Source organism: Gossypium hirsutum, chromosome A04 (genome assembly GCF_007990345.1).
Source record: "Gossypium hirsutum isolate 1008001.06 chromosome A04, Gossypium_hirsutum_v2.1, whole genome shotgun sequence".
In the NCBI taxonomy this organism is placed as follows: Eukaryota; Viridiplantae; Streptophyta; class Magnoliopsida; order Malvales; family Malvaceae; genus Gossypium; species Gossypium hirsutum.
The window spans coordinates 87,204,594-87,220,142 of NC_053427.1; the positions used below are offsets into that span (position 1 = coordinate 87,204,594).

Here is a 15,549-nt window from a genome sequence, read left to right on the forward strand (position 1 = left end):
GTTAGTGTTATAAGTCAATTCGATACTAACTCAAGAAGGATGACATACCATGATAAGCAATTGATTTGACGTATTTACCCATTAATTTTTTTACTCACAATTATATATACTATAGTAATATGAGATTACAAAAAGAAATAAATAATTATGTTCACATTACAATTGTTTTTTTTACACGTGACACTCTTTATTTGAAGCATTTATTTATAATTTTGATAAACTACTCTTTTAATTCATGTCTTTTAATATTTTTAAGTTATTTCATGCCTTTTGTTTAAAATTTTCTTTATAACTTTTTATATGTTAAATATAAAGTTAATTTAAAATAAATTATCTCTTTATTTTAATATTTTATTTAATTGAATTATCTTTTAATGTTATAATATTAAATTAATGAATATCAAATTGTTAATTTTAAAATATAATTTAAAAAAAACACATTAATAACATTTATCAAATTAAATTTATATTTTTTAAATATAATAAGAGCTAATTAAATTCATTGATTAAAGTAGGATAATAATAAATAAAAAAATATATAAAAAATTAAATTTTAACAATTTTAACATTAGAACAAATTAATTTATCAATATATATAATATATAACCTAAATTATTAATAATTTTATTTAAATTATGATATATTAATATTACTATTCAATAATATATGATGAATTTTTGTATTATTTTAATATTAAATGTTTTAAAATTAAGTAACTGATTTTAAATTAGTTAAATATTTTTATAATAATTTTATAATTACATTAATTTTTCAATTTATTAATGATTTTTTTGAAATATTTATTAAATTTAAAAAGGAAAACTATTGTTATAAAATATTATGAATTGAATATACACAATGGACACATGTATCTTATGAGAATATAAACTAGTTTAAACATTTTTTATTTTTTTTATTTTGGTGAGTTACAAGAATAAGATAAAGTTCTAATAACAACAATATTAATGTAACTCGAACCCACACTATACCTAGGGCGATAAACATTCTGACTATAAGACCAACACAAGTTAAACTAATTTTTTATTTTAATTACATACATAAGTGGTGTTATTATAAGTTATTTTAAATACACACTTACCTTCTAAATTCGTAATTTTATTCATGAGATCACATTATTGGACGCAAGCTTACTAATAACATACAGAAGGCAACTTTGGTGTAAGAGTAACCTTTAATGGTGTAGCTTTAGGAACAATTATTCCGGGCCTTTCACTCATGTCGACGCCTTTATCCGAGACCGCTCCCCATTCGAATCCATGAAGCAGTCGAGCCAAAGCTAAGTGTTGGAAATGAAGGGCGAAAGTGATACCAGGACAATCCTTCTACCAGCACCAAATGGTATAAGCTCAAAATCTTGACCCCTCACATCAATGTTAGCATGGTCACTGAGGAATCTCTCAGGGAGGAAATCTAATGGCTTATGCCAAATTCCGGGGTCACGGTGTAGCTTCCACAGGTCAAGCAACAGTTGAGTGCCTGCCGGAATGTGGAAACCGGCTACGGTGCAGTCATCCGTAGCTTCTCTTGCTACCGATACTGGCGTCGCCGGGTATAACCGCATTGTTTCCTTGATAATGGCTTGTAGGTATACCAAGTTAGCTATGTCTGATTCTTCCACTTGTCGTTGCTTCCCGACATGGATGTCAAGTTCTTCTTGAGCCCTCTTTAGAACATGGCGGTTATTCAATAGCAAGGAGATCGCCCATGAAAGTGTGGCCACGTTTGTATCGATGCCACCCAGGGCAAGAGTCTACAATCACCATACCCCAATCAAAGATAATGCTATAGCCTATAAACTACAGGATTCTACTTAACAATTAATAACATACCAGGCAATTAGCTTTAATGGTAACATCAGCCTCTTGAGTTGGTACATTGTTTTCATCCATGATAGACAACATGACATCAATGAAATCTTGGTTCCCTTCGATGCCTCTGTCGAGCCTCCGTTCGCGATGCTCGTTTACCCAGCTTTCTATTGCAAAATCCAACTCCTTTGCTGTCCTCTTTATTTTGCCTATGTTCCCCATCACAATATCAAGCCAACCGAGAGAAGGAATCGTATCCGAGACCAAAAACAACCCTGCCAGATAAAAGAAATCACTCAAGGCCTTTTGGAATCGTCTCGATTCCTCGCTAGTACCATGATATATTTTGCCAGCAAACATCCGGACTATAATGTTGGTTGCTAAGTCACCAATTCTCTCCTTCATTTCCAAAAGAGCAACGCCTCCGTTTTTCACCGATTGCTCATACAATTCCTTTATAAAGCTACCGATTTCATTAATGTCGCGAACATGCTTGAGTAACTCGAGCCGACGACTAGAGAGGAGCTCAACTATTGCTAGTTTCCTCATATTACGCCAATAAGGTCCGTAAGGAGCGAAGCCTAACATCTTATAGTCATACCCCATATACTTTACGGCTATGGACTTTGGACGTGTGGAGAAGACCTTATCGTTGGTCGTGAAACATTCTTTTGCAACTTCCCAGTTATTCACCACAAGTGCTCGATGAACCCCGAGACGGATCAAGAAGGCCGGTCCATGCTTGTCAGCCATGTCTGCAAATATCCTATGTAGCAGCTGGTTTTTTCCAAAAAGATGAAGATGACCAATAAAAGGTAATGCCCCATCTGGTTCTGGGGGTCTCCTCTTTTGTCTCTTGTTGCCTTTAACGAGGATGGTGACCACTGATATGGCAATGGTTATGGTGAAAGCAAGTGCAAAATGGAGCTGTTCTTGAAATTCCATAGCGTGTGTTTCAATGAAATGAACCAATTTGCTGCATGAAGGGCCAATCATAATGGTTTAGTTTATCTTTTGCTTGTTTTAGGTATCAGAATGTATTTTGTTCCCTTCACTCAATCAAATATGAGTAAATTAGTTTATGTATATTAAATTAAACGGTAAACTAATTTTTTTGTTAAAAATTTTATCCATTTCAACAGTTAAAAATTGATCCATATGAGTTGACATGAGGTATATATAGTATGCTACGCATCATTGATTAGTTATTCCATCAACCACGCTGTTTTTAACCGTATAAATAGATGAAATTTTTAATAAAAAAAGACCAAATTGTTTTATAATCTAATGTACAATGACTAATTTGTCCATTTTTAATTGAAATGTCAAAATGCAATTTAATTCCTAGTACATGTTTTCAATGATACTTTTACCAGCATTTAATTTTTATCGAGAATCGATACATATCAATCAACCATATTTTTACTTATGCACATAATAATAAAATTTTAATTCAAAAGTAAACCAATAAATTTATCATACTTTTCTTTATTACAAAGTTTTATTCTAAATAAAAGTTAATTGATCTCTTTCACAACTCCCTTTCGGATGAAAATAAAAAATCAACTTGAAAAGTATTTGAGAAAAATATGATAATTTTGAGGACTAAAAAACAAGAAGCAAAAACGTTTAAGGATCTAGCATAAAATATTCACTTTTCTGTTATTCCCATTTTTTTCGTGAAATTAATGTCTCTTTTTAATTTTTTTTAATCCTTTTAATATTATTCAATCTAACATTCTTTTTATATTTTCTGTTATTTATATTTTTTATATAAAATTACAGAAATCATCCAATATTAAAACATACAAAAACTAAAATATCTAAATCATCAAATATCCATAATAATGAATATATATTTATATATATACACTATTGGAACCCACCATTGTTTGAAAAGTCAAATGGGGTGGGCACCGAAAGTAGAAAGTAATATTGGTTGGCAAGTTGGGTTAAAAGTTGGCATGGGATAATTGCAATTTTGGTCCCTAATTGTATAGGGACATTGCAAGTTGATCCTTGAACCTCAACTATAAATAGGCCTAACCATTGCTTACTTTCTTCATCCCATAATTGCCATTCTCTACTTAAGGCATTATTCTCTCTCTCTATTTGTAAATTTCACTTGTAATTTTTGGAGTGAAATATATTTGGTAGTGCCCGAGGACGTAGGCAAAATTTACTGAACCTCGTTAAAATTCTAGTGTTCTTTATTATTTGTTTTGCATATTTTGTGAATGTGATTGTAGTGATTTATTGTGCTATTAAATTACGATAGAGGGATATTCTGGCTAGGAAAGACTTGATATTTAAGTGATCTTCGTGATCTACCTCTCTTTCCTGGGAATTGAACTTAGTGTGATTTTTCAATACAATAATTTTACTCTTTCACACGCTTCCGCGCAACAATTGGTACCAGAGCCAGGTTCGTACTTGGGGAATACGACCGTTTAAGGTACTATTCACGTATACGGTACTATTCACGTATACGACACTATTCACGTATACGGTACTGTTCACGTATACAGTAGTTGGGATTGAGGAGAAAAATGGTAGCAGCATCGTCATCAACAAGGACTACTGTGACAAATGCAAAATTTGAAGTAGAGAAATTTGACGGTACCAATAATTTTGGTATGTGGCAATGTGAGATCCTGGATGTCTTATGTCAGCAAGAGCTAGATATAGCCCTTGAAGAAAAACCTGACAAGATGGATGACAAGGAGTGGGCCAAGATCAATAGACAGGCATGTGGTACAATCCACCTATGTTTGGCCAAAGAGCAGAAGTACTCTGTCATGAGGGAGACATCAGTGAAGAAGTTATGGGATACACTGGAAGAAAAGTTTCTAACGAAAAGTCTTGAAAATAGGCTTTATATGAAAAAGAAACTTTATCGATTCACGTATGCACCCGGTATGTCGATGAATGACCATGTGAACTCATTCAATAAAATTTTAGCAGACTTGCTAAATTTGGATGAGAAATTTGAAGATGAAGACCAGGCATTATTGTTGTTGAATTCCCTTCCTGATGAATATGATCATCTTACCACCACATTGCTTCATGGGAAGGACACGATCACATTTGATGCAGTCTGTAGTGCGTTGTATAGATCTGAGACTCGAAAGAAAGATAAAAGAGATCACAAAGATACAACTGCAGAAGTCTTAACAGTAAGAGGTCGTTCACACAGCAGCAAATCTGGTAGAAGGGGAAAGTCCAAAGGGAGACCCGCCAAAGATGAATGTGCCTTTTGCCGTGAAAAAGGGCATTGGAAAAAGAATTGTCCTAAGCTACAAAAGGGCAAGGCTATTTCTAATGCATGTGTAGCGGAGCATGATGAGGAGTCAGACTTTAGCTTGGTTGGCATGGCAATGGCATGTCAAACGGATGAGTGGATTTTGGATTCAGGATGTACTTACCATATGTGTCCTAATAAGGACTGGTTTTCTAGTCTTAAAGAGCTAGAAGGTGGAATTGTTCTTATGGGCAATGATAGTGCTTGTAAGACAATGGGAGTGGGTACAGTCCAATTGAAGAATCACGACGGCTCAATCCAAGTCTTGACAGATGTTCACTACGTACCTAGCCTGAAGAAAAATCTCATCTCATTAGGTGTCCTAGAATCTAAAGGGCTCACAATCACTTTGAGAGATGGATTACTAAAAGTAGTAGCTGGGCAACTGACGGTGATGAAAGACACAAGAAGAAATAACTTGTATTTTTTAAATGGAAGTACAGTTATTGGATCAACATCAACAGTTTCTACAAAAGATGTAGATTCAGAGGCTACCAGATTATGGCATATGCGATTGGGACATGCTGGTGAAAAAGCTTTGCAGACATTGGTGAAGCAAGGCTTATTGAAAGGTGCAAATTCTTGCAAAATGGAATTCTGTGAACATTGTGTTCTGGGCAAGCAGAAGAGGGTAAAATTTGGTCCAGCAATTCACAATACGAAAGGAATTCTGGACTACGTTCACAGTGATGTGTGGGGACCTACCAAAGTAGCTTCTTTGGGAGGTATGCACTATTTTGTTACTTTTGTTGATGATTATTCAAGAAAAGTATGGGTGTATCTAATGAAAAGAAAAAGTGAAGTTTTGGATGCATTTCTGAAATGGAAGAAGATGGTGGAGATTCAGACTGGTCGAAAGGTCAAACGACTTCGATCAGATAATGGTACTGAGTACAAAAACGATCCATTTCTACAAGTATGCCAAGATGAGGGCATTGTGCGACACTTCACTGTTCGGGATACACCACAGCAAAATGGGGTGGCAGAACGAATGAATCGAACTATACTAGAGAAAGTTCGATGTATGTTATCCAATGCTGGATTGGGCAAAGAATTTTGGGCTGAGGCAGTTACATATGCGTGCCATCTAATTAACCGTTTGCCATCAGCTGCAATAAATGGAAAAACTCCTATGGAGATGTGGACTGGTAAATCTGCTACTGATTATGATTCTTTGCATGTATTTGGTTCCACTGCATATTATCATGTAAAAGAATCTAAGTTAGATCCAAAAGCAAAGAAAACATTATTCTTGGGTATAACTGATGGAGTAAAAGGATATCGTCTCTGGTGTCCTAATACAAGGAAGATTGTTTTCAGTAGAGATGTGACTTTTGATGAATCAACCATGTTGAAGTACAAGGATTCACAAAAGGATGACAAAACCAGTAGTACTTTGCAGCAGGTGGAGCTTGAAAAGGTTAACGATGATCCAGCTAATATTGAAGGGACAAATGATGAAGAGGTTCCTACCCAAGAACCTCTACAGCAACAAGATTCAATTGCATATAGAAGGCCAAGAAGAGAGATTCGTAAGCCTGCTCGCTTTGATGATATAGTGGCCTATGCACTTCCAATTACAGATGATGATGTTCCTTCTACTTACACAGAAGTAATAAGTAACCCTGATGGTGTAAAGTGGAAGCAAGCAATGAATGAAGAAATGCAGTCTCTTCATAAAAATAAGACCTGGGAGTTGGTGACACTACCCAAGGGAAAGAAGGCAATTGGATGCAAATGGGTATATGCAAAGAAGGAAGGATTTCCTGATAAAAATGAAATTCGATACAAGGCTAGATTAGTAGCAAAGGGTTACGCTCAGAAAGAAGGAATAGACTACAATGAAGTGTTTTCTCCAGTTGTGAAGCATTCGTCTATTCGGATTTTGCTAGCCTTGGTTGCGCAATATGATCTTGAACTAGTTCAGCTTGATGTGAAGACCGCGTTTTTACACGGTGATTTGGAAGAGGAAATCTATATGACTCAGCCAGATGGATTCAAGGTTGCTGGAAAAGAAAATTGGGTTTGCAAACTGACAAAGTCGCTTTATGGATTGAAGCAATCTCCGAGGTAGTGGTACAAGCGATTTGATCAGTTCATGAAAGGGCAAAGGTACACAAGAAGTAAATTTGATCATTGCGTGTATTTTCAGAAGCTACAAGAAGGAACTTTCATATACTTGCTCTTATATGTTGATGATATGCTAATAGCATCTAAGAGCAAAGTTGAGATTGAAAGATTGAAGACTCAACTCAATCTCGAGTTTGAGATGAAAGATCTAGGAGAAGCTAAAAAGATTCTCGGCATGGAAATATGGAGAGATAGAGCTCATGATAGAGTTAGCTTGTCTCAGAAGCAGTATTTGAAAAAGGTACTACAGCAGTTTGGCATGAACGAGCAGACAAAACCTGTAAGTACCCCGTTGGCTTCTCATTTCAAGCTTTCTGCACAACTATCTCCTTCGACGAATACGGAACGAGAATACATGTTGCAAGTTCCGTATTCTAATGCAGTGGATAGCTTGATGTATGCAATGGTGTGTACAAGACCCGACATTTCACAGGCAGTTAGTATAGTGAGCAGGTATATGCATAATCCTGGAAAAGGACATTGGCAAGCTGTGAAATGGATTCTACAGTATATTCAGAAGACCGTGGATGTTGGATTACTGTTCAAGCAGGATAATACACTTGGTAAAGGTGTTATTGGGTACGTTGATTCTGACTATGCCGGTGATTTGGACAAGCGAAGATCAACCACCGGTTATGTGTTTACACTTGCTGGAGGACCAATAAGTTGGAAGTCTACACTACAGTCTACAGTTGCATTGTCAACCACAGAAGCCGAGTACATGGCTGTAACAGAGGCTGTAAAGGAGGCTATTTGGTTACAAGGTATGGCTAAAACCTTGGGGTTGGTTCAGGAGCATATTAACGTGTATTGTGATAGTCAAAGTGCTATTCATTTAGCAAAGAATCAAGTCTATCATGCACGTACAAAACATATCGACGTACGATTCCATTTTGTGCGGGAAATTATTGAGGAGGGGAAAATTTGTCTTCAGAAGATCGAGACTGCAGATAATCCCGCAGATATGATGACCAAGGTGGTAACAAGCAACCAAGTTCGAACATTGTTTGAACTTGATTAATATCCTGCAAGTTTAACAGTTGAAGAAGGCACTATCAAGTATTGTTGTCAAAAGCAGAAAGAATTGTGTGAAGATAAGATTATCGTAATCAAATCTTCAAGGTGGAGATTATTGGAACCCACCATTGTTTGAAAAGTCAAATGGGGTGGGCACCGAAAGTAGAAAGTAATATTGGTTGGCAAGTTGGGTTAAAAGTTGGCATGGGATAATTGCAATTTTGGTCCCTAATTGTATAGGGACATTGCAAGTTGATCCTTGAACCTCAACTATAAATAGGCCTAACCATTGCTTACTTTCTTCATCCCATAATTGCCATTCTCTACTTAAGGCATTATTCTCTCTCTCTATTTGTAAATTTCACTTGTAATTTTTGGAGTGAAATATATTTGGTAGTGCCCGAGGACGTAGGCAAAATTTGCTGAACCTCGTTAAAATTCTGGTGTTCTTTATTATTTGTTTTGCATATTTTGTGAATGTGATTGTAGTGATTTATTGTGCTATTAAATTACGATAGAGGGATATTCTGCCTAGGAAAGACTTGGTATTTAAGTGATCTTCGTGATCTACCTCTCTTTCTTGGGAATTGAACTTAGTGTGATTTTTCAGTACAATAATTTTACTCTTTCACACGCTTCTGCGCAACATACACAAACAAGAAAAACCAGAAATCACATAATCAAACTTAAATCATTGATAAAAGTACTATAAAAGTTTTTGTACTAAAAATTGGATTGCATTTTATCTCGTCTATTTAAAAAGTGAGTAAATTAGTCTATGTACATTAGATCAAAGCGCAAACTAATCCTCTTGTTAAAAATTTCATCCATTTCTATTATTAAAAACTGATCCTTATATGTCAAAATGAGATACACGGGCACGCGATATGTAACTGTTTGGTTATTATGTCAGTTACTCCAATTTTAATAAAAATGGATGAAACCTTTACCCAAAACATTTTTCTTTTTGTCATTAAGAAAACCTTAAAACGATATACAAATAAAACTGAAATCAAAACAACTTATAAGGTAAAAAATATAATACCATCAAGAGCTTCTCTCTCTTTCTCCTCTCTTTCCTTTTTTTCTCCCCTTGCCTTGAGCTTCCCAACTTTGCTCGAGCTCTCTCTATTATCATGTAGCCACGAGGCTATTTAAAGCCAAAAATTGACTTGTCATCTGAATTATTTAAATGTTACAATGATTTTTTGACAGAGCTAGGCGGTTGGTAGAATCTCCTTATCAAGTATATTGTAAAATGTAGTAAAAAAACCTTTAAAAACTAATTCTATAAATTGCCCATAATATAATAAAATTTAAAATTATAATATTTATTACACCCTTAATTCGCTTTTAGCGTATCAAATAATTACCCATAACATAATAAACTTAAAATTGTGGGTGCATGAAATAAATTTAAAGCCTTATGTGTGTTTTCGTCCAATTTGTTAGCTTTAGTCTGAATTCTATTAGTTTTTATTTTGATTATATTGTAATGATTTGATTTTACTTTGTGATTTTTGAACAGTTCATGTTGTAATAATTTGATATTTGTGGTTTTTCATACATGTATTTGTGTGTGTTTAACTTAGAATTACTTATATTGTCAACAATGTTTTTAATTGACGTATTTTAAATTAAATTAAAATAATAAATAGGACTTATCAATTTAATTAATTCAATCTTTTTCTCGATTTAACTCGATTTAATCATCCATGCCAATGGTTGTTGGGGTTGAAAATGAGAAATATGGGCCAGCAAGTTTAGTGATAGTCCAAACTACAAAATGTTGAAACAACTTCACTTGCTCTAACAGTGAATACATTCATTACTTTATAAGCCCAGATTTAAGTGTGAATTTACAAAAGTAAATCTATATAATATATAAAACAAACTCCCCTTTAGCCATTAGAAAAATTTAGGGTTTAGAAATTAGAAATAGAGGCAATTTAGGTATTAAAAATAAAGAGAATTTAAATATTTTGAAGAAAATAATTAAAAAAATTAAATTTAAGTTATATATTTTTAATATTAAATGAAATTATTATGGTGTATTGATTTATTTCTTAATAAATTATTATTAGATAAATATTTTTGAACATTAATTTCATATAGGTTATTATCATATCTGTTATTTTTTTATAATATGCCTAGAATTACCCACAATCCCTTCCCAACCCTTAAATAGGTTATTATCATGTCCTCATGCACTGACAACAATGTCGATGCCAGTCAAGTTAGGCCATGGACAAAATTTTTTTACTTAAACTTGACATGAATATATTATGTTATAAAAAATATTGTATTAATTAATTATATATGTTAAATAATAATTATATATATTTATATTAAATTACTAACTCAATAACAATTAAACTCATTACTCAAAACATAAAAAAACTTGCCCAATTAAATAACCCAACCCAAAATATAAAATTTTAAAAATTATATTTAATACAATAAAATATTTATTATATATATTTAATATTAACACTCTTTAATGTATTTTTAATGGGTTAGAAAACTTTTATTTTAACATTTTTAATGCATTTAATATATTATATTTTTAAATAAAAATAATATTAAAAAAATAAATATAAACAGATCAAGTCTGGTCTAAGTTTATTTTTTTAATAGAGTTGAATTTGGAAAAAAAAAACCTATTTTTCCAATTCAAGTTTGACTCAAACTTAAAAAATTGGTCTAACTTTATATGGCCCAACCCGACCCGACCCGACCCATTAAAACCTCTACATATTGTCAATATTAATAAGCAACAATTTTGCGTGCGTTTTCAAACCCAAAAATCAAGTATTTTGCGGCTAATGTCGAAGAGCGAGCAAAGCATTGGTTGTAAATGTAAACCATCACTGTCGCAATTTTACGACTATCTTTTTGTTGGTTGAAAATAAATGGTAAAATATCTCTTCAGTCCTTCTCAATTTAGGAATTAAATAAATTGATACATTTAAAATAAAATAAAAAATTTTAATCTTTATCAATTTCAAAAATGAATAACTAAGGACAATTAATCGTAACGTTATTGTTTTCCATAAAATTTACATGATTTTGATTGTTATATTCTTCTATTATTATTTAAAGAAATTTAATATTTTACAATCCAATCCATGCATCTCGCAGAACTATTCCTAGTAAAAATATAAAATCGAGGGTATATATATTAAAATTTCATATATTATCTTGTTTGTGGTTTTATTTTTATTTTTTTACAATTATGATTCAAACTTAGACTATCGGATTAGGTACGTGTAGTACAGACAGAGACATTTCGGGAACCAAAAGTCAAGAGTGATATATTAATGTTTTGACCCCTAACATCTATGTTAGCATGGCCACTGAGGAACGCGAAATATAATGTCTTATGCCAAATTCCAAGGTTATACCGCAATTCTCAACAAGTCAACCTGCATTACACTTAGACAACATGCAGTGCAGGTTGACTTTTTGAGTATAATTAAAGAATAGAGCGGCATAGCTTTGGGAAACTGATGGTGGAACATAAACATGCTTGTTACTCTGCTTCCCATATTGAATTAAAGGACATATACATCTTCGAACTTGTGGAACTAAACTACATCAATTCCATTATATTTTTGTATTTTTCGCTTACATAAAAATATAAGATAAAATAGTGATGCATTAGAAATTAAAAGTTGAGAGCCAATTTGTTGCAAATAAAATAGTAGGGGGCTAAATTCAATAAAAGTGTAAAGGTTGAGGGATAAATTTGTTATTATGCCATACATGTAACACACAAAATAAGCATTTTAATGGCATAATTTTAACATAATACCATTTTGCTCATTCATCTAATTTGCAGGGACTAATTTACCTATTTTTTTAATAATAGGACCAAGGATTTAATATGGAATATAGCACATGGACTTGTACAATAAATTAAAGGGGTAAATTCTACAGCCGGTCACCCAACGTTCACAAGTTTTCGTTTAGGCACGAAAAAAAATTGCACTTTAAGCACTACCATTTAAAAGTGTTTCATTCTTATCCGTTACCATTAATTCAATGTTATTGTACACTCATTTTAGTCATTTTTTTTTTAGAATTAGATAATCTTTTTAGCAAACAAAACTTAAGTTTTTATATGAAGTCAAATTATTTAGGTACGGATATGAAATCGAAGTTTTTCCATGTAAAAGCTCGGGTTTTAAATGGTAGTGCCTAAATAAAAACTTTTTTTGGTGCGCAAAATAAAAATATATATAAGTTGGGTGACCCAATTATACAGTTTACCCTAAATTTAAAAAAAAAAAAAAACCACAAAGTCGCACTTCTGCGCCTAAATCCAACCAAACCTCAGCTTTATAAATTCGTCATCTCCTATGTTTTCTCTGTCGGGCGAAATAGTTGCGCGATATATATGAAAACAGAGTTTGAAAACATGAATCTCGAACCCCTGTTTTATTTTTTTGAAGGCTACAGCAGACCTCATCTCTAAAATAATAATAATAATAATAATAATAAGAAATGGCTTTGGGGATTTTTAAGCATCTCACTACCAAGATAGCGATCTCGCGTTATTACAGATTACGATATGCAGACATGCAAGAAAACTTTTAAGGATGAGTATCGAGATTTTAGTTCTCCCAATCACCAAAACAGAACCTTCTGGATTATAACCTCACTCACTGCCGCCGCAATATCTTTGAATTAAACAAATTGATGATAATAAAGAAAACCTATTCAATCGTACGTCAGCCCTTTTTCTGTCCTTTAGTAGAAATTAAGGTTGTGTCTTATCTGTGGACTATACATACATAATTAAAAAAGAACCTGGCACTCACTCGTGTGTTTTGGGCGAATCTCTTCATCTTTAAAATAAAAAAGTAGAAGGCTTTAGAGATTTCTCAAGCAAGCTATGGAGCGGTCTCGTGAGGCTTTCACTGTTGGGTAAAAAAGCTGCGCAATACTTGAAAGCCAAATCACGCTATAAAATGATATGATACGCATGAAAACTTTAAGGTTGTCGACATTTTAGTTCTTGCAATCACTAAAACAAAACAGTGGAGTAGAAAGAATGTAGTGAGCATTTAATCGCGATAAATGTACATTGTTTAACATGCATTTTTCATTGTAGCCTCGACTAAGTAGAGCCGGTTGGTTCAGCTATAAAAAACACACTCAAGGGTTGCCAGTGCAATCACATTACATTATTCTTCTGAGTTTTGAGAAAAGAGTTGTATTAGTGGAGTTGAAAAAATGGAGGTGATCATGGACGAAGTTAATCTTGAAGCACGCCATGTACTAAGGTGGAAGTTTCGTGATCGTAGCGGTACACTTCCTGCTGGCCGGATTGTTTTAAGGGTTACGGAAGACGAGAATCAATGGTGGCGGTTTGAATGCTGCCGGATTGAAGGAGGCATGCAGTGCATCAGTGGCAGTGCATGGAGCGACTTTGTTGGACCAAGGGTCCATGCTAGGCTCACTCTTTATGCTAAACAAGACGGTGAGAACTTCAACAGAGTGTGGGTGAGAGCAGGGTAGAGAGAGAGCTTATTTGCTTAAGGGATGAAGTATATCATGGTTTCTGGTTTTCTTTCAAAAAATATATAAGTATTAACTGTCTGCTCAATTTACAACTTCATGGCAGGCAGCGTTCTTCTTCTTCTTTTTCTGTTGCATTGTTAAAAAACTGTCTTCTTCTGTAATCCATCAATTAAATCTAAATAGAGAATGCTATATGTCTATAATGGAGCTCAAACTCCTAAATTTACAATTGTATGCATATTAATTGAATTTAACTAAATAAATTTAACTGTTATTATTTAGACTTGATAAATTTAAAAGGTACAAAAACTAAAATTGATAAATTAAAATATATGGACTAAATCCATGATTTCTACAAAGTGGAATTTAACCTATATTAAAAAAGGGTTTGAAAAATGAGCATCGCACCTCTCAAGCTAAAGGTTGCGAGAGATTTCGTTATTGCAGAGGCTTTCTCTGTTTGGTGAAAACGTTGCCAAATATCACGCTATATACTCACTATTTGACCAAGTTTATACATACACACCATTTTACTTGAATTTTCTATTTTGGTAAATAAAAATTAACACCTTTTTATATAAAATTTTTAAATGTTTAAAATTTTAAAAATTGAAATTCCTTGGGATTTTTATTTTATTTCTATTTTTAATAATGTTTGGGATTATAATTTTTTTAACTTTTTTTTTTGAATTTTTGTATTTTTCACTTACATGAAAATATAATATAAAATAGTGATAAATTAGAAATAAAAAGTTGGAGACAATTTGTTGCAAATAAAATAGTAGAGTATAAATAAAAAAGATGCAAAGGTTGAGGGTTAAATTTGTTATTATACTATATATGTAACACACAAAATAAAAATTTAATGGCATAATTTTAACCAAAGACCATTTTACTCATTCATCGGAACCAATTTGCTCATTTTTTTCAATAATAAGACCATAATTTAAGCTGGGTTATAGTACATGGGCTTTTAAAATACTTTTACCTTGATTAAAAATATATAAATTGAGGGGTATCTTGGCCTCCAATATTTTTAACTTTATTCACTCCAAACTTTTAAAATTTCTAAACAAAAAATCATTTTCCATTATCTTAGATTATACCATTCTTCTCAAAGTTAGCTGGCTCACTTTTTTAACTTTATTCACTCCAAACTTTTATAATTGTATCTCTACCTCCAAAATAAAATTTCTAACTTTGCTCAGACTAATTACGAATCAAATTTTAATATCTAAACTTCTAAACAAAAAATCATTTTCCATTATCTTAGATTATACCATTCTTCTCAAAGTTAGCTGGCTCACTTACTCATGCTCTCACAACATGACCAGAAGAGGAGAAGCGATGGTGCAATATGTACATATATATGGTCATATATGTTATTACAGTGACGTGCAACCCAAGAACCAAAATACTACATGGTCGAATTTAATATTCAGTGGGAAGAGTTAAGGGCAAGCAAATTAAGCACGTGGCTGTCACTGTCGCAAAATCCTTCCGTCAAACAACTAATTTTGTTGGTTGAAAATGAAAAGTATTCAACAATTTTTCCTTTAGTAGAAATTATTGAGGTTGTCTCGTCTGTGGATACTATATTATATATATGAAGCGTTGAAAAATGAAACTCGCGCTCCATGTTTTTTGGCGTGTTCTACTTGAGCTTTAACATAACAATTATAATGGCTTTGGAAACTCACCATCTCTCGACCAAGCTGGTGAGCCTCCCATATCTCTTTCACTCTG

At 33.0% G+C, this 15,549-nt stretch overlaps 1 protein-coding gene across 1 annotated transcript; it reads right to left on the bottom strand.

Moving 5' to 3' along the window:
- Positions 1-1,135: 1,135 nt before the first annotated feature.
- On the bottom strand, positions 1,136-9,358 carry LOC107898698 (xanthotoxin 5-hydroxylase CYP82C4). Its single transcript, XM_041111685.1, is given in 4 exon segments — positions 1,136-1,339; positions 1,342-1,771; positions 1,851-2,805; positions 9,323-9,358. Coding segments are annotated over 3 exon segments (1,542 nt in total). The 5' UTR covers positions 2,775-2,805; positions 9,323-9,358; the 3' UTR covers positions 1,136-1,151.
- Positions 9,359-15,549: the final 6,191 nt, after the last annotated feature.